This window comes from Mixophyes fleayi, chromosome 1, assembly GCF_038048845.1.
Source record: "Mixophyes fleayi isolate aMixFle1 chromosome 1, aMixFle1.hap1, whole genome shotgun sequence".
NCBI classification, from domain to species: Eukaryota; Metazoa; Chordata; class Amphibia; order Anura; family Limnodynastidae; genus Mixophyes; species Mixophyes fleayi.
The window spans coordinates 144,329,062-144,354,649 of NC_134402.1; the positions used below are offsets into that span (position 1 = coordinate 144,329,062).

The 25,588-nt window shown below is 41.1% G+C and overlaps 2 protein-coding genes across 2 annotated transcripts in view; one reads left to right on the forward strand and one right to left on the reverse strand.

Moving 5' to 3' along the window:
• Positions 1-2,872, reverse strand: part of MTTP (microsomal triglyceride transfer protein) — a 125,087-nt gene extending 122,215 nt beyond the window's left edge. The window contains exon 1 of the mRNA XM_075201263.1: positions 2,803-2,872. The gene's annotated coding sequence lies outside the window, so the exon portion shown is untranslated. The remainder of the gene's footprint in view (positions 1-2,802) is intronic.
• Positions 2,873-2,949: 77 nt separating this feature from the next.
• Positions 2,950-23,689, forward strand: TRMT10A (tRNA methyltransferase 10A). Its single transcript, XM_075201274.1, has 8 exons — positions 2,950-3,136; positions 3,590-3,865; positions 5,486-5,648; positions 5,728-5,799; positions 6,022-6,096; positions 6,616-6,765; positions 21,898-22,003; positions 23,168-23,689. The coding sequence occupies exons 2-8, from the start codon at positions 3,639-3,641 to the stop codon at positions 23,398-23,400; spliced, it is 1,026 nt and encodes a 341-aa protein (XP_075057375.1). The 5' UTR covers positions 2,950-3,136; positions 3,590-3,638; the 3' UTR covers positions 23,401-23,689.
• The last annotated feature ends 1,899 nt before the right edge of the window (positions 23,690-25,588 follow it).

The window sequence follows — 25,588 nt, forward strand, 5'->3', positions numbered from 1 at the left end:
CCGGCTAACAAGCCGTCAGAAAGCTGCTTGGACCAGTGTTCTACTGCCTTGGTCAACCAAGCAGAGGTCAAAGTGGGCCTTAAGGAGGCTCTTGACGACCACAAAAATGGGCTTAATTATGCCCTTGACCTTACAGGACACACTATCCTTAAGTGTGGTTGCACTAGGAATTTGGATGATAGCTGTTTTAGACAACCGCGGTACAGGTGTGTCCCATTTACCAATATTCTCAGAGGGAAAAGATAATAGGACCATCACCTACAGGACACCTGCAACTTCCAGCGAGTTCCAAGGCTCACGCAACAAATCATTCAGCTGGAAGAAGTAAAAAAAAAAAAAGTGTGCTTTTTAGCCTTCACTTAAACAGAGAAGGTTCTGCAGCCTCAGGGAGGTCTAACACCTGGTGCACAGCCTGTATCAGCTCCTCCAACTCCTGACAGTCAGAGGTCACTTCCTCTCCAGAGAAGGAGTGCTCCATGTGTGATCCAACAAGCACTTTGCCTCCTCCTCCATGACAGGGGTCACAGCCTCGTCTCCACCCTTGGTGTCAGTAAGTCTAGGGCGGAAGATTTATCTTCAAATCTACCACCTAAAAATACTCCCAGGGACCCGGCCTCAGGGTCTGGCTCTCCCTGCTGGCCGAATTTGGCTCCGGTGTCAAAGCAGTCAGATCCCAGGGCAGCATCACCCAGGCTTTAGTTTCTGGAGCCCTCTGAGCTCCAGTATGGCTCTTTGCATGCTGAAGCGCCTCCAGGATTCATTTGAATCCAGGAGGCGCTGCTGCAAGTCCCCTCCGGCAGCCAAGGAGCTGCAGCTACTGGCGGGGTTCACATTCAGAAAGCCTCTGGCTCCCACATCCTCCAGGGACTGCTCTCAAACATCTTCTCCAAAGAGGATGAAGCAAAAACCAGGCTCTATACTAAAGTCTCAAGAACTCTGACCCAAGCTAGTTATTTTGAGACTGCCGCCATAGGACCCTCAGGACCTTGGCCGGCATTACAGGACCCGAACCAGCCAGACTTTCTGAAGAGTCGAAGGGAACCTGGGAAAGAACCCTCCCCATAGAGTTGGCTAGTGACCTAGCCCAGGCAGGTTCCGCCATGTCAGAATCAGAGCCCCAGGCACACACAGCACCCGAGCTTCAGTCTGGCAAGCTGCGCAAAAAGTGTCCGCTTATGGTGGCCCAGAAGGCAATTTATCGTTGTAGTCGGCATAGGTAAACTCAATCATAGAAATTACCCCAACTGTAGCCCTCGAGTATCTTCTCCTATCCGACATAATAGACACAGATAGAAGAAAAAAATAGAAAACAGAAGCAGCACGCAATCAGAAAAAAAGAAAGTGAGTCTGCAAGAGAGCTCTAGATCCCAATAAATCTAAGGGAATAACCACTTAGAAAATCAACCCCAAAACCTGATACCTAACTCATGGGAGGACAGAGGCTGGGAGTGCTGGAGCTCCAAGATAGCTTATATGTCAGTGTTTGCACACAAGAAGTGAGAGACCACCCGGGAGGAAGTGCAGGGAAAGGGAAGGAACACCACCCCCCCAGGGCCCAAATCTGGATTGGACAGCCCCCTCCACCAATCCAGTGTGGGCATACATATACCCAGTAACCCCAACATGACCCTGCCCCCTTAAGGAAACATGAAGCTTGAAGCCAGACATTCCTGGGCCCCACCATAATGTGCTGGGGGAGATTAACACGCACCATCCTGCCGTCCTTCAGAGCGCTGTAAAGAAGTGACTGCCATTCCTGCAGTCACTGCCTGGGAACCTTGGGTACAGCATGCGGTAACTATGGCTGGATCCTGCGGAGGAATCTAGTGTTGGGATTGGGTAGGCAGCAGTGGAACTGCCCCTTGGTACCTCCGAGCCCCCACTGTGCACAGCGCACAGTGGGAGATCGGAGGTGGCTCTAGAACCAGTAAAATAAACAAATAAGGAGACAAATAAAAGAAGAAACTAAATAAAGTAAAACAAGCTTCAAAGCACTTAATATAATAATAAAAAACATGCGCTGCCCCATTGGGCTCATAATCTAAACTGAAGGCTGAAAAGTAGAGGGGAAGCAGCATTACTGAACTTCTAAGATGTTTAAAAATGTCCTCATAACTAGCCCCTATACTATACCCCTAATTTCCCAAAGTCCCCCAAAGGATGCCGAGAAATAACAACATTTAAAGTTATGGAATAAATGAAAAGACTATAATGACACCTAAAAAACTGCCTAGAAAACTGAATGCATTGTTTTTGAAGATTGAAAATGGGGTTCTATTTTTGTGAGAAAAGCGAGACAAATCTTTTATGTACTGAGCACTATTATACCCATGACTTTTAATGGCAATAACATCTGACTAGGTCCAGTATTGTTAAAAAACAAAACCACAACATTTATGGCAATAATGGTCTCTGTATACTATTATCTCATTTGATGTTAAGGCTCTTCTCCTCTTTCGCATAAAGGGTTTATCTTTTCATTTTGAAATAAGAGAGGGGTAAAAATTGTGGCAGTGGGGGGCATGTGAGGGAAAACCCGGTGGGCAGTGGTGGCATGAGAGACACAGGATTGTGGGCAGGGGGGCCTGTAAGGGAGGAAAAAAGCAAGCATGGGAATATCAGAGAAAAGCAGGTGAGTGTCAGAGTATTGGCAGTTGAGGAGGAGATGTGTGGGGAAGAGGATTCTCCCTTATATGCCCCCTCTGCCCATATACTTTGTAAAGCAGCTTTACTCACACATGTCCCTTCTGCCCAAATGCTTTACTCACACATGCCCCCTCCCATCACATTACATTACATTACCCCTGCTCCTTCCTTTTTTCTCCACCAGTGACTTCCAACTACACAGAAACAGGACGATTTGCAGCAGCTTCCTGCACTGTGTGTCATGTGACTGCTGCAGCCACATGACCTGGTGATGTCATGTGACTGCTGCAGCCACGTGACCTGGTGATGTCACAGTGACGTGTGAAGATACCTTAGCTGAAGGGGATCTAGCCATTCTCGGTTCCTTGTAGCACGTTGTTGTGACAGCTGTAGGGAGCTCCTAAGAGTCTTGAAACCCGTGTTGTGTTCTGTGTAGCTGAATGTACGATACAAGTGTGTGATGGGGAAGTAAACCTCCTCTTACAGACAGGTATTTTCCTTTTATGGCACTTTCAAACCACATACTTAATCTCTTTAGCACCACCTTTGCTGTAATGCTAGTTTTTCCAGTTATGATGTTCTAAAGAGGGAGCACTATATTTACCTCACTGCTACATAAAGTACATGAGTTACAGCCCATCCCCACTGTTTACTTTTCATCCTGTAATTATTTCATCGTATGTCTGGGAGAGATGGGAAGGTAATGTCACTGAAAGGACGTAGTGAGTTTTAAACAAACGGGCACTTTTAATTAAAAAAAACCTCAATATAATGTTAGAGATCAGATAAACACTTGTAATACTTCATTAATGAGCCTCTGTTGGGAGGTCAAATACTGATAAATTTAACTTAAATCTGCTCTATACCTTTTGTTTACTTGCTATATTTTGTTATTCTCTATGCAAAATTGACATTTTAATTTATTTAACGCATTGTTTTATAGGATTAAAGCACAAGACTGCTTTGCATGGAAGATTTACTGCTACATCACAATGGACTCTGTGTCATTAAATCCCATAATGGAATGCAACAAATGCACTGTACAGCCCAGTAGTAGAGACAGTCTGTCTTCATGCAATTCAAATGCTAATACAGATTTGGCTAAAGCCGAGAATGGATCTTTTGATGATGACAGTAAAGAACCTGATGTTATGTCAAAAAGACAGATGAAGAAAATTATTAAACAAAAGCAGTGGGAAGACCAAAGAGAGCTTAGAAAGTATGTGTGGAATGACCTTGTTATTGTTACTGAACAATTATTTGTATAGGCAATATGAATACCCTCCTTATATGAGACAAGTGGATTGTAATGTTGCCTTAACTTATTGTTTTACTGAAACTAAAAGGTAAAGCTTCATACAAGAAGTATTGTATAAAAGGCAATGTTCTCCTGTACCTTGACTTCCCACTACAGCTGTGTCATTTTAAGGGAAGTTTAGGAGCAGAGCATTGTGTATTAAGTGGAAGTGTTATTAGCAAACTTTAGACGCTTGGGGGCACATTTATCAATCTCTAATAAAGTGAAAAATAGTTTTCAATCCTTATCGCATTGAAAATAATTATTTCTAAAATTTATGAAAAACGCAACACAGAAACAGCAGTTCCGATAAACTGCTGTTTCTGTGATTAAAAAAAAACCCCCATACTTACCTCGCCTCTTTGGAATGCGTTGTCTCCGGATCTCCTTGTCCTCTTATTTTTTGTTGATACTGAAATTGCGCATGTGCAGTTCGAAGAACATCTCTGCTCTGTCTCTGCAACTATGCACCTTTCTTAAATATGAGTAACACTCCAACTTGCGTTGGAGTTCCAGAAACATAGAGAGAGAGTGCAGTAACACCACTTCATAAATATGCCCGATGGTAACTATACACGAGCAGATCTGGCCACTCTACCCAAATGTCTGGTTCTGTGTCTCATTTTGCCACACCCATTTGAGTCCAAGGGCTAGATTTACTAAACTGCGGGTTTGTAAAAGTGGAGATGTTGCCTATAGCAACCAATCAGATTCTAGCTGTCATTTATTTAGAGCACTCTACAAAATGAAAGCTAGAATCTGATTGGTTGCTATAGGCAACATCTCCACTTTTGCAAACCCGCAGTTTAGTAAATATACCCCCAAGTCTTAAGACTTGGCTCTGTACAGGGTATATTTATTAAACTGGGCTTAAAAAAGTGGAGATGTTGCCTATAGCAACCAATCACATTCTAGCTGTCATTTTGTAGAATGTACTAAAGAAATGATAACTAGAATCTGATTGGTTTCTATAGGCAACATCTCCACTTTTTCAAACCTGCAGTTTAGCAAATATACACCTAGGACTTTCTTCATGTGGTTGGATGATGAAACCACACATGGTCAGATACAGTCATCATCTATTTATATTTATCAGCCATCCCATGAAAAATCTCAATCATAGATATTGTTTTGTGCATATAGGCTTTAATTTGTTAATTTGTAATGAGTTACGTCTAAAACTACCTATTGTCCAACAGAATCTAAGCATTTATGCACACCTTTTGCTTGTCGATCAAAATTATTAATCCTTACTATTTTACTTTTGTATTTTTGGTCTCTTAAATATATCATACCACTATAACACTAGGTTTATTAAGATACTGTTGTATCTCCTTTTTAATGAGAAAGATAACAATAATTAAATTTTACAAGCATCTGCATGCCCTTTAGTGTGGGTCAAACTGTGCCACAGTAAAGAAGTGGGTAGATGCAGCTAAATGTATGGAACTGATTAAAAAAAAAATGCAGATTTTCTGGCTATATAAGTTTCAGGAGAATAATTTGATTAGTGGTATATTTTTACTTTTATTTTTGTTATAGACAGAAGCGAAAAGAGAAGAGGCAAAAAAGAAAGCTGGTGCGCCAGGCCCAATTAGAACAAAATGCAGACGGCAATATCAATAAAAGAGTGCGCGTAGAGATCCAGCCAAGTACAGTCCGTCTCATAATAGACTGCAGCTTTGATAATTTGATGGCATTAAGGGTAAGTTGTTTCCTTTTTTGTTGTATGCCGTTTTCACAATTTTGGATAAATTGTAATTTATGGTGTTGTTTCTCTCTAGGACGTGAAAAAGTTAAACAAGCAGATTAGAAGGTGCTATGCAGAAAATCGCAGAGCAACACATCCTGTTCAGGTAAGTTGAACATGTGACTTTAAATGTTGAAAATAGCAAAACTAGCCAACGAATTGTGAATTTGTTGTGATATCTTTCTTCTGAGGCATACCTGTTGCACTGATTATATCTTCACATGTTGCATATGGGTCACAGAGTCTCTTCTTCTCTTCTACATCATGAATTATATTGCATAATCCTGCCAACTCTACTACCTGGCATCTTTGTTTTAATTAATTCTAGCTTTATCTAACAAGCCATGGTGGTCAGCTGAAAAGTAACATGGATGAATATGACAAAGGGTGGATCAATTGGAAGGTAAGTATACATAAAAAGACAATGCACGTTTTAAAAAGAGGTTTATTATCTGTTGATTTAATGTTGCACTGTTCTGAAGGTCAGTCCCCTGTCCCTCCCTTTTTCCTCCCCCTTCTCACAACCTATTTCTGAAGTTTATATCTGCTTTTAGAAGACTCCACTGTATGGAGAGTCTGCTTGTTCTGACTTTATTGATGATACTTATGTTGTTTCTATGCAGTTGTTTTGTCTCGTATCTTTTCTTCAGTAAAAACGGATTATACAAAAAATGGGGAATTTTCATAAGTTTAAATAAGACTTACCTTTTTACCTGTTTGTAATGAGATTACTAAAAACATTCTGCTAATGAAAAGGTGTAAGGTTGCTAGCAATAGTTTCTGCACCTGTATAGCCTGTAACAATATTGCACTATCACAAGGGTTAGTTCAGGTGAATTAGTTAATTGGTGGAGGAATATTGTCTTGATTCTTATACCTGTCCATGAACATGTCTGTTAATTTGATTTTTGTTTTTTTCCAGGATATCCATATTAAATCTGAGCATTACAAAGATCTTATGAAAACTGAAGACTTGGTTTACCTCACATCTGATTCCCCTGAAGTCCTGCATGAGCTAGATGAAACTAAAGCTTACATTATTGGTGGCTTGGTAGATCACAATCATCACAAGGTAAACAGTGTTTTTTTCATAATCACTGTAGGATAAAGATTAGCTTGTTGTGTGCTACATACATGTTTTATGTGGCATTTGACTTGAGCTGGGCCAATCAGACGATATACTACTAATTGGCCAGATATCTGTTAGTGTGTATACTGATGGTCCAAAGTCGTCCCAAGTGCCGATCATCGCTTTTTCTGGTTGGTCGTACTGGTTTGATTTCTGTCGTTTAGCAGCTAGTGAACTGTCATCAGCTGCTGACAGTTCATTGTAAATCTGCACTATCTGCGTCCTGAGTGAAGCAGAACGGAGACAGCTAAAGCACACGGTCAGCGTTATACAGATAGTGAGAAATGCCAGCCCATTCATTCATTCATTCTGCTGCAGCACAAGTCTTTGATGTACGCTTCACTAGGTTAGCTAAATAAACGAAGAGTGGTCTTTAAGGGCAGAGCTGACACTGTAGGACATTTGCATGCTTCAGTTCCTCGCCATAACATCTTCCAGGCTGACGGTGACGGGCTGTAAATCTGAAGGTAAATCGTGTGTAGTGTGTACACATGAATCGGCATGCTGATCGTGACTTTTTTTTTTTTTGTCTGTCGTTAATAAATCGCTAATCGTTAGCATTTCATGTACTGTGTACCCAGCTTTAGTGTTCAAGTTAGACAGTGGATGAAGTATGATTTCCCCCATAACATCACCAAGGCTCTTGTCAAATGCACCTCCATAGTAAGCAGAGTTCATACATTCATCTTGTTCTGTCCATCCTCTTCATGTAAAGTGGCAATGACCATCTTTGTTTTTAAATTAATAGAATGTTGCTGAGTCTGACTCCTACCTTGTTTTGTATATATGGCTGCAACTGTTGGTAGGCCAGAAATGCCGGTTACTATAGAGGCAAATAAGGAAAGAGAAATAACTGAAAAAGTAAGCATTCCTGGAACAAATTGCGGATTTGTATATCTTAAATCAGAAAAGGTTAATTCATAGTAACAAGTGTAGATTAAAAGAGTACTACAATGGCACATTATAATGTCTAGTATAAAATGAAACTGTATTTTAAAATGATTTCTGTTAGAGGGGAAAAACTCAGAATATTTTTGTTATCTCACAGAGGGGCCTATTTATTAAAGGTTTCCCCCCTGTAAAATCCCCGAAAACTGTTGTTTTAATTAAACACTAAATTGGTATTTATGATCGTAGCATCTGCTTTGCATCTCCTATCGTTTTACTGAGCACTCCCCATAACAATGTATGGGGAGTGCTCAGTAACGCTATTTAACAATAAATGTAATTGACTTTTCAAACATGTTAATGTACGCCAGCTGAAGCTGGCGTACATTATCATTAATGAAAGGTTTGTTATGTGCGTATTGTCGCTAACCAATAACGATTGTCGAACCTCGATTTGTGTTTCCAACGCACAAAGATTTAGTCGCAAAAAGTAGCATGATATATTCAAGCGAAGTGATAATAAGTACAGCCGTTACTTATCGCAGGCGCTCTGGATCCAGTGCAGTCATTCAATCCTGAAGTCTGGGGACAAGATGTCTGAACACTAGATGAGAAGCTGCTGCTTATATGCACACAGGAATACAGTAAAACAATGAAGTTGGTATAGCTTGCTTCAATTGGTCCAGGTTTCAGGAAGGTCCAAGGGGTTGTCAATCATTGGCTAGTTCATCCTAAAGAATCCAAAGGAGGGGGTCATCTCTCCAGGGGGTATGCTCTGCTCTTCCTACCAAGATTCCTTAGTCTTAAGTAGTTCATAATTCCCTATCATTCATAACTTGCGTATGCGCTCTGCGATTCCTTCGCAGAGTGAACCGAACAGTAACAAATGTTTATTATGATACCACACATGATATGATTCCTTCAACCTGTTCCATATATTTCACTAATATGCATATAACTTATAATATAAAACATAAATACTACTATATTTCGACATTAAATGACTATGTGTTGCAACTACCATTAATGTGTACTATTTTACAAGTGAGTGTGTTTGTGTGAATGTATGTAAAAGACTAAATACTGTTGTTGCCACGTGTTGTGGCTGCGTACGCCCTTTTACGCTGTAACGTGCCCTTTTACGCTGTAGCGTACCGTACGCATTTTTTTCAGACAAAGACAACCAAGTTTGCTCGATTTTAATTGAAATGACTTTATCCAATTTGCTGACTTCGACAGCTCCACCCTTTGATTGTGCAACAAACTATCACCCAATCACCGTTTCAAGTTCAGGATTATACAATACTTCTTCACAGACCATGATCTCGGTATCTGGTACCACCCTTTCAGTCTCTTTCTCAGTGTTACTCCTAGGAGACCATTTTCCACACTTCAACACAGTAGGAACACATTTGACACACAAACCAATCGCTAAGATGACACCCAGTATAAGGAGAATGAGCTTACCTACACTAGCAACCATTTCCTGTACCCACTCCCCCAGACCGGAGAACCATTTCACAGGGTTCAACCACGAGAACCAACCTGCCACCTTTTCCCCAACCTCATATAACGAAGAATTATGGTTCTTTCGGAATTCCCATTTCAGTTTCAAAATTTCATTCATCTTCCGGTCTATAACCTTTTTCGGGTCATCCGTATTATTGGTGATGTACATGCAACATTTGACACCGAACTGGGTGGCCAGTGTCACACAGTACCCACCAGTAATAGAGGTGAGATAATTTAGTACCAGTATATGTTGCACCAACTCCTTCTTGTACGCTTGTAGCTCCCTTCCAGTATACCTGAAAGTGTCATCATACATCTCGGTGATATTATCTATTAATTTAGCTAGGTCTTGGATATATTTAAAGTTTAATGTTCCCCGAGTGGTCCTGGTGAGATCTAGAGCAACCATAACTTGAAAACCAGCAGTTTCACTAATCAATTTTGTAGCTATGGGTTCCTCACCAGGAATCATATTTCTCTTGCCACGGTGTTCATACTGTGTGTGTATGTATGGTGGTGATGTAGTCTTGTGAATACCAACCATTTCTTCATGAGTAATAGTCATGATTTCAGGAACCAGTTTAGCTAAGAAGCACAAGCCCTTGGAACTCGGAGTCACCCAGGAATAAGCTTTTCTTCCACAAACAAAATACACATCATCAGGGAGAACATAAGGAACAGTATGCCCATTAATTATATCACACAGAATTTTGATAAAACTACCCATGCCCAGTGTCTTCATTTGCTCGAGACACGTGTCCGCATGGATGACATTTTTACAATTATCTATAGAGACTTTTCCAATGGATACCTTCTTATGTTTGGTTATACGCCCTAGTTTGTGACTTCCATCAACATTCCTGCCTATTGGTGACCTTGTGAGTCTCCCTCTAAAATGAGTGTGGCGAGCCATTGTCTGATCTGATGGGTCAGCTTCCCAATTCTCCAGGCGTTTTGCATGAGAGATATTTAGACACAGCAAAGATCTGTCTATGGAGTATTGTCGAAGCGTCAGACTAGGGGACCTAGTGTTATTGTACCTCCCGTCTATGGGCCTCCCACCCCTCAATTCGAGTACTTCAGATATGTTTAGAGGGAATGGCAATAGTCCTATATTATGCTGCCCTTGCGGCACGTGAGAGCACACCCAACACTCGGTTTGGTTTAGCACCTTAGCCACCAGGGAGTGATAATCCTCCAAAGGATGCCCGCCTATATTCAGAGTACTGGGGGACTGGCATTGTTGGATGCATCTCTCTTCAACCAGGGAGTCGCAGAACTTGCAGATACAATACTCATCAGACAATAGCCCCTCACACTGCCTCCGAGTTCCTGAGCTAGCAGACCTTTTCATAACCCCTGGACCAAGCTTGATAATGGGCTGCTCTGAGTATTCTAATAACTTTTCCTCTGCCTCCATCTCATCCGTATCACTACCAGAACTCTCCTCCGTCCTCCATCCTCCTTCACAAAAATAGAATGTCCTAGAAAGAGTAAAAACAAGGAAAATCCTGGAACAAAAGAAAAACAAAAACCGCCACTCCATCGCTGGAAAGATAGTTCTGGGGCAACGTCTCTGGTTCAGGTGTCTCGACTGCAGGCTTTAGGTCTCCTGGAACAGACTCACAAGTGACAGATCTATGTCGTCGGTCTCAGTTTTGTCTTGCACTTTCTCCGGATTATGGACTCTCCTGCAGTGGGTGGAATGGACCCAAGTGTCTCTCTCTGCAACCTTCAGTGATGTAGTTACTGGTCAGCAGCACTTGGTACGGGCCTTCCCAACGGTCTGTTAAACAACCTGAACGTAAGAAATTGCGGATCATAACATAGTCTCCAGGTTCAACATCATGACAGTTCGTTTCTGGCATACCAGGTGACAGCATTTTTAGTTTTTGTTGTTGTTGCTTTAGCTGTCTACTCATTCTTATAAGATATTGTACAGTCACTTCATTATTACACTTCAAGTCGTCTTGTGGACTCGCGATCAAATGAGGTTGTCGTCCGAACAGTATCTCAAAGGGGGACAGATTAAGAGGAGGTCTAGGAGTGGTCCGAATGCTATGGAGGACCAATGGCAAAGCCTCTGGCCATGCCAACCCAGTTTCAGCCAAGCTTGTTCTTTATAGTACTATTTACTCTCTCCACCTTACCACTGGCTTGTGGTTGGTAAGGGGTGTGAAGTCTGCTACTGATTCCCATGAGTTTATACATATTTTGGAAGATATCACCAGTTAAATGGGTACCCCTATCACTTTCAATGATTCTAGGGATGCCGAACCTACATACAAAGTCTTGTACAATTTTCTTTGCAGTGAACACAGCAGTATTAGTGGCTGCCGGATATGCTTCTACCCAACCGGAAAACACATCAATACACACTAACACATACTTTAGATTCCTGCACGGTGGTAATTGGATATAGTCAATTTGTATTGCCTGAAAAGGTCCGTCTGTAGGAGGGACGTGGGATGGCTCAGTTGGAATAGTTTTCCCAACATTTTTCCTCAAACAAGTAAGACATGACATTCCCTTCTTACCAGCCTGAGAGGAAAATCCGGGAGCACACCAGTATGCTCTCACCAGTTTGCACATACCTTCTTTACCCAGGTGAGTCAGGCCGTGTGCTGCTTCAGCCAGGCTTCGATAGTACGTTCGGGGAGCTACCGGCTTACCCTGTCCATCCCTCTAGAGTCCTGAGGACTCTTGACCACATCCCTTTGCCTTCCAGACCGCCTTTTCCTGCAGGGAACACAAATCTTGCATTTCAATTAGTTTCTGCATGTCTAATGTCTGAAAATCCATCATAGTCTCGGTCGATACAGTCATAGGTTGCCCTGCTGCCCATTTAGCAGCTTCGTCTGCCCTGTTGTTGCCCAATGACACTGGGTCTTCTTCAAAGGTATGGGCTTTGCACTTTATGACGGCTACTGTTCTGGGTAACTGTATCGCTGTCAGAAGTCCTTTTATGTGTTGTGAGTGTGCCACTGGCGTACCTGCTGCTGTCGTAAAGTTTCTAAGACGCCAAAGGGCCCCAAAATCGTGCACTAACCCAAAGGCGTACCTAGAGTCAGTATACATATATTGGCTGATTTACCCTCTGCCAACTCACACGCTCTCCTTAATGCTACTAGTTCTGCCACCTGGGCTGAGTGAGGTGGACCAAGGGATTCAGCTTCTACCACATCCTGATCGTCTACAACAGCGTAACCAGTACATAGCTCTCCCGTCTGTCTGTCTATGACAACTCCCGTCTGTATAAAACGTAAAATCTAAATTTTTCTAAGGGGGGTGTCACGTATGTCGGGCCTTGCAGTAAAGGTCTGATTCAGGTGTTCCATACAGTCATGCGTGTCAGTATTCTTGCCTAACTCATCATCAACCAGGGTCTCCTCACCTCCCACCCTTTGTGTCTCTTGAGACACATACGGAAGGTATGTAGCTGGATTTAAGGTGCTACATCGTTTGATGGTGATGTTTGAGGGTGCCATCAGGGCTAGTTCCCACTTTGTGAATCTAGCTGAAGAAACGTGTCTGGTTTGGGCTGAATTTAACAGAGCTGATACAGCATGGGGTGTATAGACAGTTGAATTATGTCGTAATACTACGTCCTAGCTCTTACTTACCAGAAGAGCAGTTGCTGATACACTTCTAAAACATGTTGGGAGTGATCTTGCCACATTGTCCAATTGTGCACTGTAGTATGCTACCGGTCTGCTAGCGTCCCCATGTTTCTGTGCGAGGACACCTGCTGCACAACCATCAGCTTCCGTACAGTATAGCTCAAAAGGCTTTTCATAATCAGGTATTCCCAATGCAGGTGCTCTAGTCAGACTATCTTTAAGATTAAAGAACGCTTGCTCTGACTCTTCTGTGTGTACGACACGTTCTGGTTTTGAGGAAGAGACTAGCTCCTGCAGTGGTAATGCCAAAATAGAAAAACCTGGGATCCAGGATATACAGTATCCACACATCCCCAGGAAAGTACGAATCTGCTTCTGGCTCTGCGGCAGAGTCATGTGTTGTATGGCCTCAATCCTGTCGGTTGTCAGGTGTCTTAGCCCCTTAGTGAGGCAGTGTCCTAAGTATTTGACCTTAGTCTGACATGGCTGTAATTTGTCCTTTGCCATCTTGTGCCCTGTTTTCGAGAGATGGAGCAACAACAATTTAGTATCATGTAAACATGACATTAAAGAATCAGAGCACAGCAACAAATCGTCCACATATTGAATAAGAACAGACCCATTGTGGGGTTTAAAGGATTGCAAACAGTCATGTAAGGCTTGGGAGAAAATACTGGGGCTGTCAATGAACCCCTGGGGTAGTCTGGTCATGTGTATTGCACTCCCCGGTAGGAGAATGCAAGAAGGTATTGGCAGTCAGGGTGAAGAGGGACTGAGAAGAAAGCAGAACATAGATCAATGACTGTAAAGTGACTAGCAGACAGTGGAATCTGCATGAGGATGACAGCTGGATTCAGCACTACGGGGAATTGGCTCTCAACAACTTTATTAATTCCCCTTAAGTCCTGGACTAATCTATAGCCCCTCCCCCCATTCTTCTTCACAGGGAAAATGGGACTATTTGCTATATATAGCCTTTGCTATATAGCCTTTCAATAACAGGATATACCCCTAGTTCCACCTCCGGTTTTAATGGATACTGTGGGATTTTTGGAGCTATCCTACCACTTTTTAGATTGACCATGACAAGGGCTACGTTTGCCATCAGTCCAGTGTTCTGTCCATCTCTGGACCATAGTGAACCTGGTATTTCCAGCAACATCCCCTTTACTTGAGATGGACTGTGTTCTATAACAGTAGAGTGTAACATTAACCTTTGAGGGGTTTCCAATATGTCCTGCACCTCATGAGCGCCCTTCTCGGGTATATCTAGGAACACACCATCTGAAGTACAGTATATGACACATCCCATTTTACATAGCAAGTCTCTTCCCAGCAAGTTAGTAGGAGCTGCCGCAGCCAAGGGAAACGAATGCTTGGTATGCAGGGGCCCGATAGTAACTTCAGCGGGTTTAGTTAGAGGAAAATGTAACACTCTTCCCGTTACCCCCATAGCTGGAATAGTTTTACTGGTCACCTGTAGATTGAAAGGAGAAGTTATCACAGATCTGGCCGCCCCTGTATCTACAAGAAAAGTTTGTTTCCTACCAGCTATGTCAACTATCATTGTTGGTTCTTCTCTCTGACTCTTAGTTAACCTCACTGGCTGTAGATTACAGGTATGACCTGACCCCTAGCGCTGACTATCATTTTCCCGCGCAGCATTTGCTGCTGTAATATGCGCGGGTAGATGCGAGTCTTCTAATCCATGTGAATTCCTCCTTGGAGGATATCTACGTGACCCACCCCTCTGTGCATTGAATCTTTCCTTTTTACAATCTCTCATGTAATGTCCTTCCTCATTACAGTTGAAACACCTGATCACTTTAGGTTTCTTGTTATATGGGTTGTATGCTGGTGGTCGTGTATGCATCCCCTCTAGAGCCTGTATACTTACCGTCATTAACTTATCACTTTTCTCTTCCTTTTTTCTAAAAAGGTTTTTGTCATGCTCCACAGCAGACTCCCTAAGAGAATCTACTGTGATGCCTCTCCAATTAGGTAATGTGGTTTGTACATCTCGGCTATCCATTAATACTCCTACAGCTACCTCTCTGTGATGTGGGTCCTCACCTATGTTGGATATCCCAGTAAACCGTGTTATCGCTGCTATAGCTCTAGCAAAGTAATCTGAGGCTTTTTCACTATCCTTTTGTTTTATGGTGAAAATCTTACTCCAATTTTCTACTACTGGAAAATAGATGGCTAAGTGTTTGACAATTTGTTCTATATTTTCTTGGTTAATCTCATCAGTCAAGGTGTCATCTTCGTCCAACAAACAATCTTTAATAAATTTTTGTATGTCAGTATGGGGAGGAAGAGACGCCCTCAACACTACACGCCAATCCTTATTGGTTGGTTCGTGGGCATTCCCGAAGTCTTTAACAAATTTCTGACATTTAGCCAACTCCTTTCTAGGATCTGGGAATTCAGTCATAATGGAACGTAATTCTGATCTAGTCCAGGGACAATGCATTGTAACATTCTTTAAAGGGACTACACCATCCTTATCCGCCTTCCCATTGGGAACTGAAATTGTGCGGACTGGGTACGCACCCACTGGTTCACTGGTTTCAGAAGTCACTACCGCATCTGCTGTTTCAAGATTTAGAACGCTATCACTCCTAGTGATCACACTACTCTCACCTATCTCAGCCATTGCTCCTTTCCCATACTTGCGCTGAACCTCTAGCATATTAACAGCATGAGCAATGGCCGAAATCACAGTGGGTTCATCTTCATCTTCTGATACACTTGTTTTAAACTGGCTAAAAACAGGATACAACTTAGCAATTTCTCTTTTTCCAGTTTTAATAACGGCTGTACTTACCCCTCCCGCCACATAAGGTGGCGGGGGCGCGCTTACGCTGAGTTTGCCACGCTTCTCAACGCCTACTTCCGCTGTGCATTCGCTGCTCTGCCACGTGTTACTTTCCATTTGCCACAATTTTAAACAATCATTATGTCATTTTACAATACACAGTTGCGTATGCACCATATTTCTTACACATGAGAAATCTCGCTGAACCAATAGGCCCTTCCTTAGGCAGTACACTGGCCATCTCTAGCGTATGCTTAGCACCCATGTTGAACAACACCAATCTACACGGAACACAGACACACCGCAATGCTCTGTTCTTTCCACCCAACAATTTCAACCCTGTTGCTACAATCACCGCTAGAGATCTCTAATGCCCGGTGGACGTATTTCCATTAGCCGCGTCCACTCGCTTTTGCTCGCACCCGGCGAGGACCCCTAACACAGAAATATCACTGTGGGCCCCAAGGGCTATCAGCTCCTTGATACCCTGGCTCACCACAAAATCTGCTGAGTTTATTATCGCTGGGAGCGCAAGTTGATACAATCAAACCTACCTTTCCAGTATAATTCCTCCTAGCTGCTTTACCAAGTCGCACTAACGGTGCGGTTAGATCGCACTGCCTACCAATACTAATTATTAGCAAACCTTGCGATCTATTGGCAGCGCTTTTCGAAAACCCAGTTTTCGCATTCGGTATACCTGCCCTGTATACCGTCCTTCAGTTGGGCAACCCGCCTCGTCGGACAGCAACTGAGCACAATGAATAATAAACAGTGTATTTACATTACAAAACCACACACTATACACCTTTTCTGCGCAGAAAATTAAAAGTTCCCAACAATAGTAATAATGTCTCAGAGGCTTTCACAAGTAATTATACTATGCATGTATAATAACTATCAAAACGATTGTTTAACCACGTGGCAAATCTACCGGAAGTTCGCGTACGCACAGCAGCAAATACACATACGCTAAGCAATGCAATACAGTTAAAACGCACAATGACAGTAAAAAGAAACAGTTTTCTCTTTTGTCCCTAGGTTCTAGTTAGCGTACCCTAGACAATGCAAAACGGACATCCGGTTTCACAACACAGAGTAAAATTCAGGTTTTGAACACATTGCGTTCTTACCCGTATATGACGCGTCTCCACCCTTTGTTGAGGAACCGAAATCCGTTGGTCTTGCGTATCGTCCGGCAACGAAACCTCCAAAGCTCACGAGCCCCCAAATTGTTATGTGCGTATTGTGGCTAACCAATAACGATTGTTGAACCTCGATTTGTGTTTCCAACGCACAAAGATTTATTCGCAAAAAGTAGTATAATATATTCAAGCGAAGTGATAATAAGTACAGCCGTTACTTATCGCAGGCGCTCTGGATCCAGTGTGCAGTCATTCAATCCTGAAGTCTGGGGACAAGATGTCTGAACACTGGATGAGAAGCTGCTGCTTATATGCACACAGGAATACAGTAAAACAATGAAGTTGGTATAGCTTGCTTCTATTGGTCCAGGTTTCAGGAAGGTCCAAGGGGTTGTCAATCATTGGCTAGTTCATCCTAAAGAATCCAAAGGAGGGGGTCATCTCTGCAGGGGGTATGCTCTGCTCTTCCCGCCAAGATTCCTTAGTCTTAAGTAGTTCATAATTCCCTATCATTCATAACTTGCGTATGCACTCTGCGATTCCTTCGCAGAGTGAACCGAACAGTAGCAAATGTTTATTATGATACCACACATGATATGATTCCTTCAACCTGTTCCATATATTTCACTAATATGCATATAACTTATAATATAAAACATAAATACTACTATATTTGGAGCTAAATGACTGTGTTGCAACTACCATTAATGTGTACTATTTTACAAGTGAGCGTGTTTGTGCGAATGTATGTAAAAGACTAAATACTGTTGTTGCCACGTGTTGTGGCTGCGTACGCCCTTTTACGCTGTAGCGTACCGTACGCATATTTTTCAGACAAAGACAACCAAGTTTGCTCGATTTTAATTGAAATGACTTTATCCAATTTGCTGACTTCGACAGATTTCAGTGCTGTCAGCTCTGCTCCGACGAGCAGAGCTGAACAGCGCATGTGTGGAGGGATCACATGATCCCTCCCTGTCATTCACTCTCTCTCTCTCTGCAAACTATAATTGCCGATAGAGAGCAGAGGTGTTTGTGCGCATGCCTGAGGGCTTCACTCGGCGCATGCGCACTTGAGTAAGAACAGGACCCCCGTTGACCACATACTGCTTCGGGAACAAAGCAGCAGTGGTAAGTATGTTTTCTACTTCACAGGAACAGCAGTTTTTCGAAACTGCTGTTCCTGTGTTGCTTTTTTAATAAATATGAGAAATAGTTCAATCCTTATCAATGTGATAAGGATTGAAAACTATTTTTCATATTCTGCGAATGATGATAAATGTGTCCCAGAGTCTTTTACTGGTTGTAAGTTTTACTCCAGAATTTTGCCACAATCAACTACAAAAGGAATTAGATGGCGCTTTAGGTATATAAAAAAAAATAAAATAAAATGAAAAAAAGTTCAAAAAAACAAATCCATTGAACATTCACTCCCAATAGTTTTGCTTTTCTCCTTTGATATTTCCTCTTGATTATCACACCGATCCATTCATATAGATCCCATGTAAGAAAAAAACATCCAGAATAACATCCTAGTGCAATTTGTATCAAGCAAATATGTATGTTAATTCTATGAACAGCCCTTATTAGCCGATGGGATAATATATTTAGCATGCAGCACCACGTGATGAACTCTGTATTCCCCTTTCGGGTGTGCACTTACACAGGAAGGCATTTATTAGGATGCCTTGATAAAGATTTCATATTCGAAACGCGTCGGCAAGGAGTAGGTGACGTCAGAGAAACTCATGAGGGAACTCCCTTCCACCCAGCGGTAACTGGATCTGTGGTCTAATCAGCCGGCGGTCCGGATTCCGCCATTTACATCTTACTACATGCCCGTCATTTTCTGAGTGGGGGTAAAAGTCCACCCTTACCAAGCGATCCTGATTTTTAAAGTTTTTATGTTGTATGGAGGCTGGTACATACTGTCTAAATAAATGCATGTACGTTTTTTACACATGAAGATATATTTTCTCTTTTATATTGCAACGGAGTGAATGTCGATTCTAAAGGAATAGGAGTGAACCACTCTATGGTATTTTACATGATTTATTTGCTTTTTCCTGTGTAAGTGCACACCCGAAAGTGGAATACAGAGTTCATCACGTGGTGCTGCATGCTAAGTATATTATCCCATCGGCTAATAAGGGCTGTTCATAGAATTAACATTTTTATTTGCATGATACAAGTTGCACTATGATATTCTTCTGGATGTGTTTTTTCTTACATGGGATCTATATGAACGGATCGGTGTGATAATCAAGAGGAAATATCAAAGGAGAAAAACAAAACTATTGGGAGTGAATGTTCAATGGAACTGTTTTTTTGAACTTTTCTTCATTTTATTTTATTTTATTGTATATACCTAAAGCGCCATCTAATTCCTTTTGTAGTTTTGATTGTGGTCTTATATGTTGCACAAAAGGGGGGTTTGTGCTAGAAGGAATAAGAGGCAGCATTTGGTTTTATGCGCAGGTGCTTCCTTATATTGTGTCGTTTAAAGCAGAATTTTAATTTAAATGTAGCTTGAACTTGTGACCACCCATCCCTTTAGAGATATTAGCGTACTCCTGCCTTAGAATTCAGCCCTGTAAGGAGAAAGCATACATTTTTATGATTTATTTTGTGATAACTTGGCAAGTAATGTGTCCTGTACTTCATTCTTGAGTATTCTAACTGACTGGATATGTCAGTGTCCCAGGAGCCCATGCTCAAGACAAGTTCTCAAACCTTCCCTCCTAAACTTCTTGTAGAACAGCAAGTTCCACTTGAATTCCTTGCGCTACTACACAGTCTCAGACTGCACCCTCCTGTGAGAAGATCTCTTGTGTGATGTTGGCGCTTGAATGGGCCTGATCCCACACTTAGACTATAGACCAATTTTCTTGCAGACAACATCACAGGTACAGAAAAACATTCATCCTAGAACATGCATGATTTAGAACACTGTGGCCTTTATGTGAGTGGTTAAAGGGGCCTCCAGGACTTGCACTGTTAGGAGCACACAGCACAGAATTTTTTTTCTCCCTTCAGTTAAACTCTCAAACTGTGTTTTGAACGAGTTGGTGGTGGACGCTTCCTAAGGCAAAATAGAGGTGTGACTAGTTAAACTATTCTACGGCAGTGCACATTCAGAACCAGCCTCCACTTTCCCTTTTTATGAAAAAAAAAAAAAAAAAAAAAAAAGCATTGGTTGGCCATCTTTCCCTCAGACGAGCTCTAAATGAGATAAAAGCATGGCATTCTCCTCTGAGTTTTCACTGACACTTAATTTTGGTGTAACTCCTGGAAGGATTGGCGATGAAGCAGCTGACTTTGTACATCGTGGATGCACCTGCTTACATGAAAGATGCACTCTTTGAAATCTTTAGGTTAGCGACGGGATGCATTGCTAAGGTGGTATTTTGTGGTCCCGAGTCTTGAATGGGAAATTCTTGTCTGCATTCCCTGCACAGTGGGAAGTGTACTGCCTTTCCCAAGAACCTAAATGCTTAATTTTTAGTTCTTCCCTCGGGTAGCAAAGAGTTTTCAGAAACTCCTGGGGATAAATGTATTAAGTAGCACTCTAGCAAATCGCCAATATTCGACAACTTTGATGGCATAATTTAAAACGGCAGTGGGATTAAAGGCAAATTTTGCTTTTAAACCTAATGCTGTTTTAAATTATGCCGTCAAAGTCGTCGAATATTTGTGATTTGCTAGAGTCGCTACTTAATACACTTACTCCGTGATCTAATTTCATGCCTGAGCCCTGGGTGCTCAATGTGACTATCCAGGGATGCTGGATATTCTCTGATATCCAGCACCCCCTTCCCCTCCCACAGTATTGATTTCTCCTTTCCTTCCAGGGATGATGGCTCAGGAAAGCCTTCCTTTGTAGCATTCAGGGTTTGCCTTATTTCTAGGCATCCGTGTGGTCTGTCCTTAATCTCCAAGTTGGGGAACAGTAAATTCTGACCCATTCAGAACCTGAGGGTGCTTTCCAAATTTCTTCCACGGGAACATTTCAAGATGGAGTTAATCCACTCTATGATCTAGGCCACAAGGCCAAGGCAGGTCCTCACATTTCTGAACATCAAATTATTTAATTACACATTCCTTCCTGTTTGGAAGGATCATCTGTGTTTCCTTGCATTCCAATAGGCAAGTTTACAGTTTTGATCACTTTGACCTGTCATCAACGGTTTAGGCCATTGCAGCGTACGTACTTTTCTAAGCAGTCATGCTCCTCATCTCTTAACCTTCCAGACATTATAAATATCATAATTAATGAATGAATACCAAATGTAATGGATTGCAGAAAATCAAGAAATAAAAAATTCATATATAATCCGATCATAATACTACAGTAACTCATTTAGTTCAAGAGACTCATTTAGACCTTCGGGTGAAGGTGTATTAAGACAATAAATCCAGAAGACCTCTTTTTTGCATAAATGTTTGAACCGATCGCCTAGGGGTGACTTTAATCAATTCTAATCCAATTATTTTTAAACAATCTGGGTTACCTCTGTTTGTCTAAAAAGTGTCTTGATTCACTATGAGTTTTGAGACCACTGAGTATATTCCGGCTGTGTTCATTTAAACCAACTTTTAAGGCACTGGTTGTTCTTCCCACATAATAGAGATTGCAACTATGTCTTAATAGATAAATGATACAATATGAGTTGCAAGTTATGAACCCTCGTATTCTAAAATTGTTATCTCCAGACATTGTGCTAACAATATTTGTTCTATTTTCAATGTATGCACAAGTGACACAGCGAGACCCTGCCCCCATATTTGAAACATCCATTGGGGATTGATTGTAATCAACTTTTAACCACACTGACTCTTGCCTGTTTCCCCCTGTCCAAACTCTCCATTTGGATACTTCATGTTACCGTTTTTGAAATTTTGTTGTTAACATTTTTTGTTTCAGACTTCACATTTGTGCTTGTTTTTGCATATGTAATGGTTGTAAAATTAAAAAGTATTTGTTATGATTTGCTACCAAAAGAAAGTCCTATATTTCCTGGAAAGAAAAAAGAAAACTAAGATCTCATTGTCACGAAAAATGTAAACTAAACATAAACTCTTCTTTTAGGGTATTACATACAAACAAGCTCTGGATCTGGGAATCGGTCATGCTCAGCTTCCCCTTGGGAGTTTTGTGAAAATGAATAGTCGTAAAGTACTGGCGGTGAACCATGGTGAGAGTTTTGAAAGCAAAAAAAAAATGCTTGTTAAATCACATTCTGCTTGTTGGTGAATTGCACACAAATGTCATTTACAGACTGGTTGGTTTCTAGGAGGTAGCTTACTTCAAATTAACTGACTTAGAAATTAGACTGTTAAAGGTGGGGTTAATGGGGGGAAAAAATATATTTTTATTTTTTGGAAGTATTTTCTTGGCTTAGGTCTTGGAGTCATAGCAGCTCAAATAACGCCCCAGATCTTTGACCTGCATAAAATGTTTTTAATGAAGTCAAGGTGTACTATTTTACTTTTTAACAGCTACAGGGGTAAATGCTGAAGAATGATACATGAGGATAATTTAGTGTCCCTGATTTATGTTAGTGATGTAACAGCCAGCCTGGGCATGTTTTCAAGATTCTGAATTTGCAAATCAATACCATCTTTGCATAGGGTATATCTATAATATAAATGTCTAGTGGCGTGTGTTAGTCTGTCTGTGTGTGTGTGTGTGTGGAAAAAATTAAACCAAGCTGCAGCGCCACCTGCTGGCCGGAGTTATACACTGACCTACTAAATTCTTAGTGTGTGTGGAAAAGAAAATTCAGAAAGGGCTGAAATTTGGTATACTAAGATGTTTTTAATTTGTTAATTGTTAAAAGTGTTTATAAAGATTTAAAAAATATATATATATATTTCTTGATGGAGAAGTGACAGTTGGGAGTGGTTGGTGGTTGCCGGGGGTGACAGTTGGGAGTGGTTGGTGGTTGCCGGGGGTGACAGTGGGGAGTGGTTGGTGGTTGAGGCCTGGGCTATGGCCCAAATGCATGACAAGAACCTTTTTAACACCTTAAGTAGCTTGATTTGACTAGAATGCAAGAGTATCATGCACGGGTTAACGTGTGTGTGTGTGTGTGTGTGTGTGTGTGTGTGTATATATGTGTGTATATATATATATATATATATATATATATATATATATATATATATATATATATATATATATATATATATTTATTTTTTACACCTACACAGTCAGTGTTGACTACCTTAAATTGCTAAAATCGAGCTTTTGGTTTCAAATTGTTGATCACAACTTTACTCTAGCCTTCAGGTACAAATAATCTGTTATGAGGTTGTTGTTCATGGACACCAACTTTTGTATAACATTGTTCTTGCAGTGTTTGAGATCATACTTGCATTTCTAGAGAAGAAAGATTGGAAGGAATCCTTCTTCTCTGTCCTACCTCAACGTAAAGGAGCAGTGCCTCTTGGTGAGACTTGTGATGCTCCTGTGGATGTTTCGTCTAATCAAGATGATGGTGAAAACATGGACAGTGACTCTGACCTTGAAAATGACACAACCCGGGCAGAATTGAAACAAAAGCAAGAAGGGGATGAGATTGACAGCTGACATCTTGTAGACTTGCTACTCTTGTGTACATATTTTTTTTTTTCACAAAGAAATTAGAAAGTTAGTTAAAATAAATATATATTTTAAGTAATAACATTTTGTTTTGGTTAGTATGCCTATCTAAATTATATTTTGGAGACTTTGTCCATGTATTTTGCTAAATTTTCTTTGTTTTATGAACTTCCAAATAGAATGGGAATGAAATGAAAACAAAATATCTGCCATAACACTTGACAGTCATACTGTCTGCATTATTTGTGTGCTCGTTTGAATTAAATGGTTTTTAGTAGCTGTGTGTACTGTTTGAAGACTCTGCCATGTGGGTGTGTCGGGTTAATATTTGTATTATAAAATAATGCAGGGTCATTCCGGTGCTGCATATCTGTTAAATATGCTTTATTTGCGAGTGAAGGTTACACAAATCCACTCTTTCCTTGGCCAGTTGGTTGTAGGTACCACTTTCCTGTGACCTCCCAACATTATAGAAACATTACAAAAATGCAGCCAAACACATTTCCAAATGGAATGGGTTGTAATGTCAGATAAGCAGTATCTAATTTAAGTGTGCAGCAACCATCCATTCAGCACATGATCTTGGCAATTTAGAAAAGTGTAGAGAGAATACATCTTGAATTTGGCTTGTGTAATCAAGGACTCGAGTATAAAGTTGAGGTTGTATTTTACTTCTAAACACTGCATGTTATAATCTGGGCCATGTAGAATTTTAAACATGATCATCAAACTTCTTTTTTCTTTGTTTATTTTTTTATTTTTATTAAACCCAAAACAATAAATCATATACTGTTCTAGTCACTGTGATAGAACACTATGGTACAGTAAGGTCACTATATTTGTAAGGCAATATTTGAAATATCTTATTTATTGGTTTATTTTGGACAAATGGTGGTGTTCTGATGATTCCATATCCTTTGTGAGGTCATGGTTTTCACCGAGGTCACATGTATCCGTAAACACTTTGTAGACTTTGGCCAAAGGCTTTAAAGAAATATTTACTTTCGCAAACTTTAAGTATACATATGTACATTTGTATGTTTATAGGTCTTGTATTGGTTAATTATCTTGCGCTTTACTTGGTACTCATTTCTCCTAATTGGATGGTCTCTGCTACTGCAAGTAGCCTGCAGTGTTTGTTCCACAAAAAATGATTTTCAGCAGATGCAGAAGTCACACAAAGGATGAGCAAAAAAGAAAACATAGGAGATAACCGGTAACTTTGCCTACCCTATATAGAATCCAAATTAATACCACTGTATTCAAAACTAGCAAGTAAGGAGTAAACTATCCACTAGGCAGACGTATTAAATAAAACGTTCACAAGTTCTTTGTGTAAAACAAAATTTTTAAATATATATATATATATATATATATATATATATATATATATATGGCACGCATGTCATATTTAACGTATGCCAAGGGGAGTAGGCCTTCCTGTGTTAGACCTACTAGTTTAGATTCGAGTGGTTGAATTTGTGGCTTTGTAAACTTGTGCATCACAGCTGTAACAGTAAAAGTATGAACAAATCTGACAGGTCACCTATTTTTTCCTAAGCATTATGAATTTGTTAAGAGAGGAGAAATAGTACAGTTGCAGGTTGCCATAGCCACATTAATTTTTTTTTTTGGGGGGGGGGGGGGTGATGTGGGGGCCTGGTGATTCATCACCATGAAACTGAAAGCCGAAACAAGCTCCGCTGTATATCTTCCGGCCCTTGTGCATGCTTGGAAGGGTACAGTGGGGGCCTCTGGAGTGGATAAATGCTCATGGCTCTAGTAGTAGCTTGGTGCTGGCTCAAGCACTTCAGAGGTGGGAAGGCTCTGGTCCCAGGAAATAATCCTAGAAAGAAACCTAAAACCATCTAGTGGTGCTTTAATAAAGTGTAAGTTTAATAGAATATGGTTTTTCCAGATGCCCCAAACAATCTGAAAGGGGATTCATCAGAGAAAATAACAGTCCTCAGCAGTCCAATGTTTTGCCTGGAGAGAAGTGGCTTCTTTGCTGGCCTTCTTGACACCAGGCTATCCTCCAAAAGTCTTTGCCTCACTGTGCGGGCAGATACACTCACACCAGCCTGCTGCCGTTCCTGAGCAAACTCTGCACCTGTGGTGTACCGATCCCGCAGTTGAATCACCTTAGGAGATGGACCTGGAGCTTGCTGGACGTTCT

Coding starts and splice junctions, on each gene's coding strand:
- TRMT10A (XM_075201274.1), top strand. CDS start 3,639: ATGGACTCTGTGTCATTAAATCCCATAATGGAATGCAACAAATGCACT. Junction 5,800..6,021: donor GAGCAACACATCCTGTTCAG/GTAAGTTGAACA, acceptor AATTAATTCTAG/CTTTATCTAACAAGCCATGG. Junction 6,097..6,615: donor AAGGGTGGATCAATTGGAAG/GTAAGTATACAT, acceptor GTTTTTTTCCAG/GATATCCATATTAAATCTGA.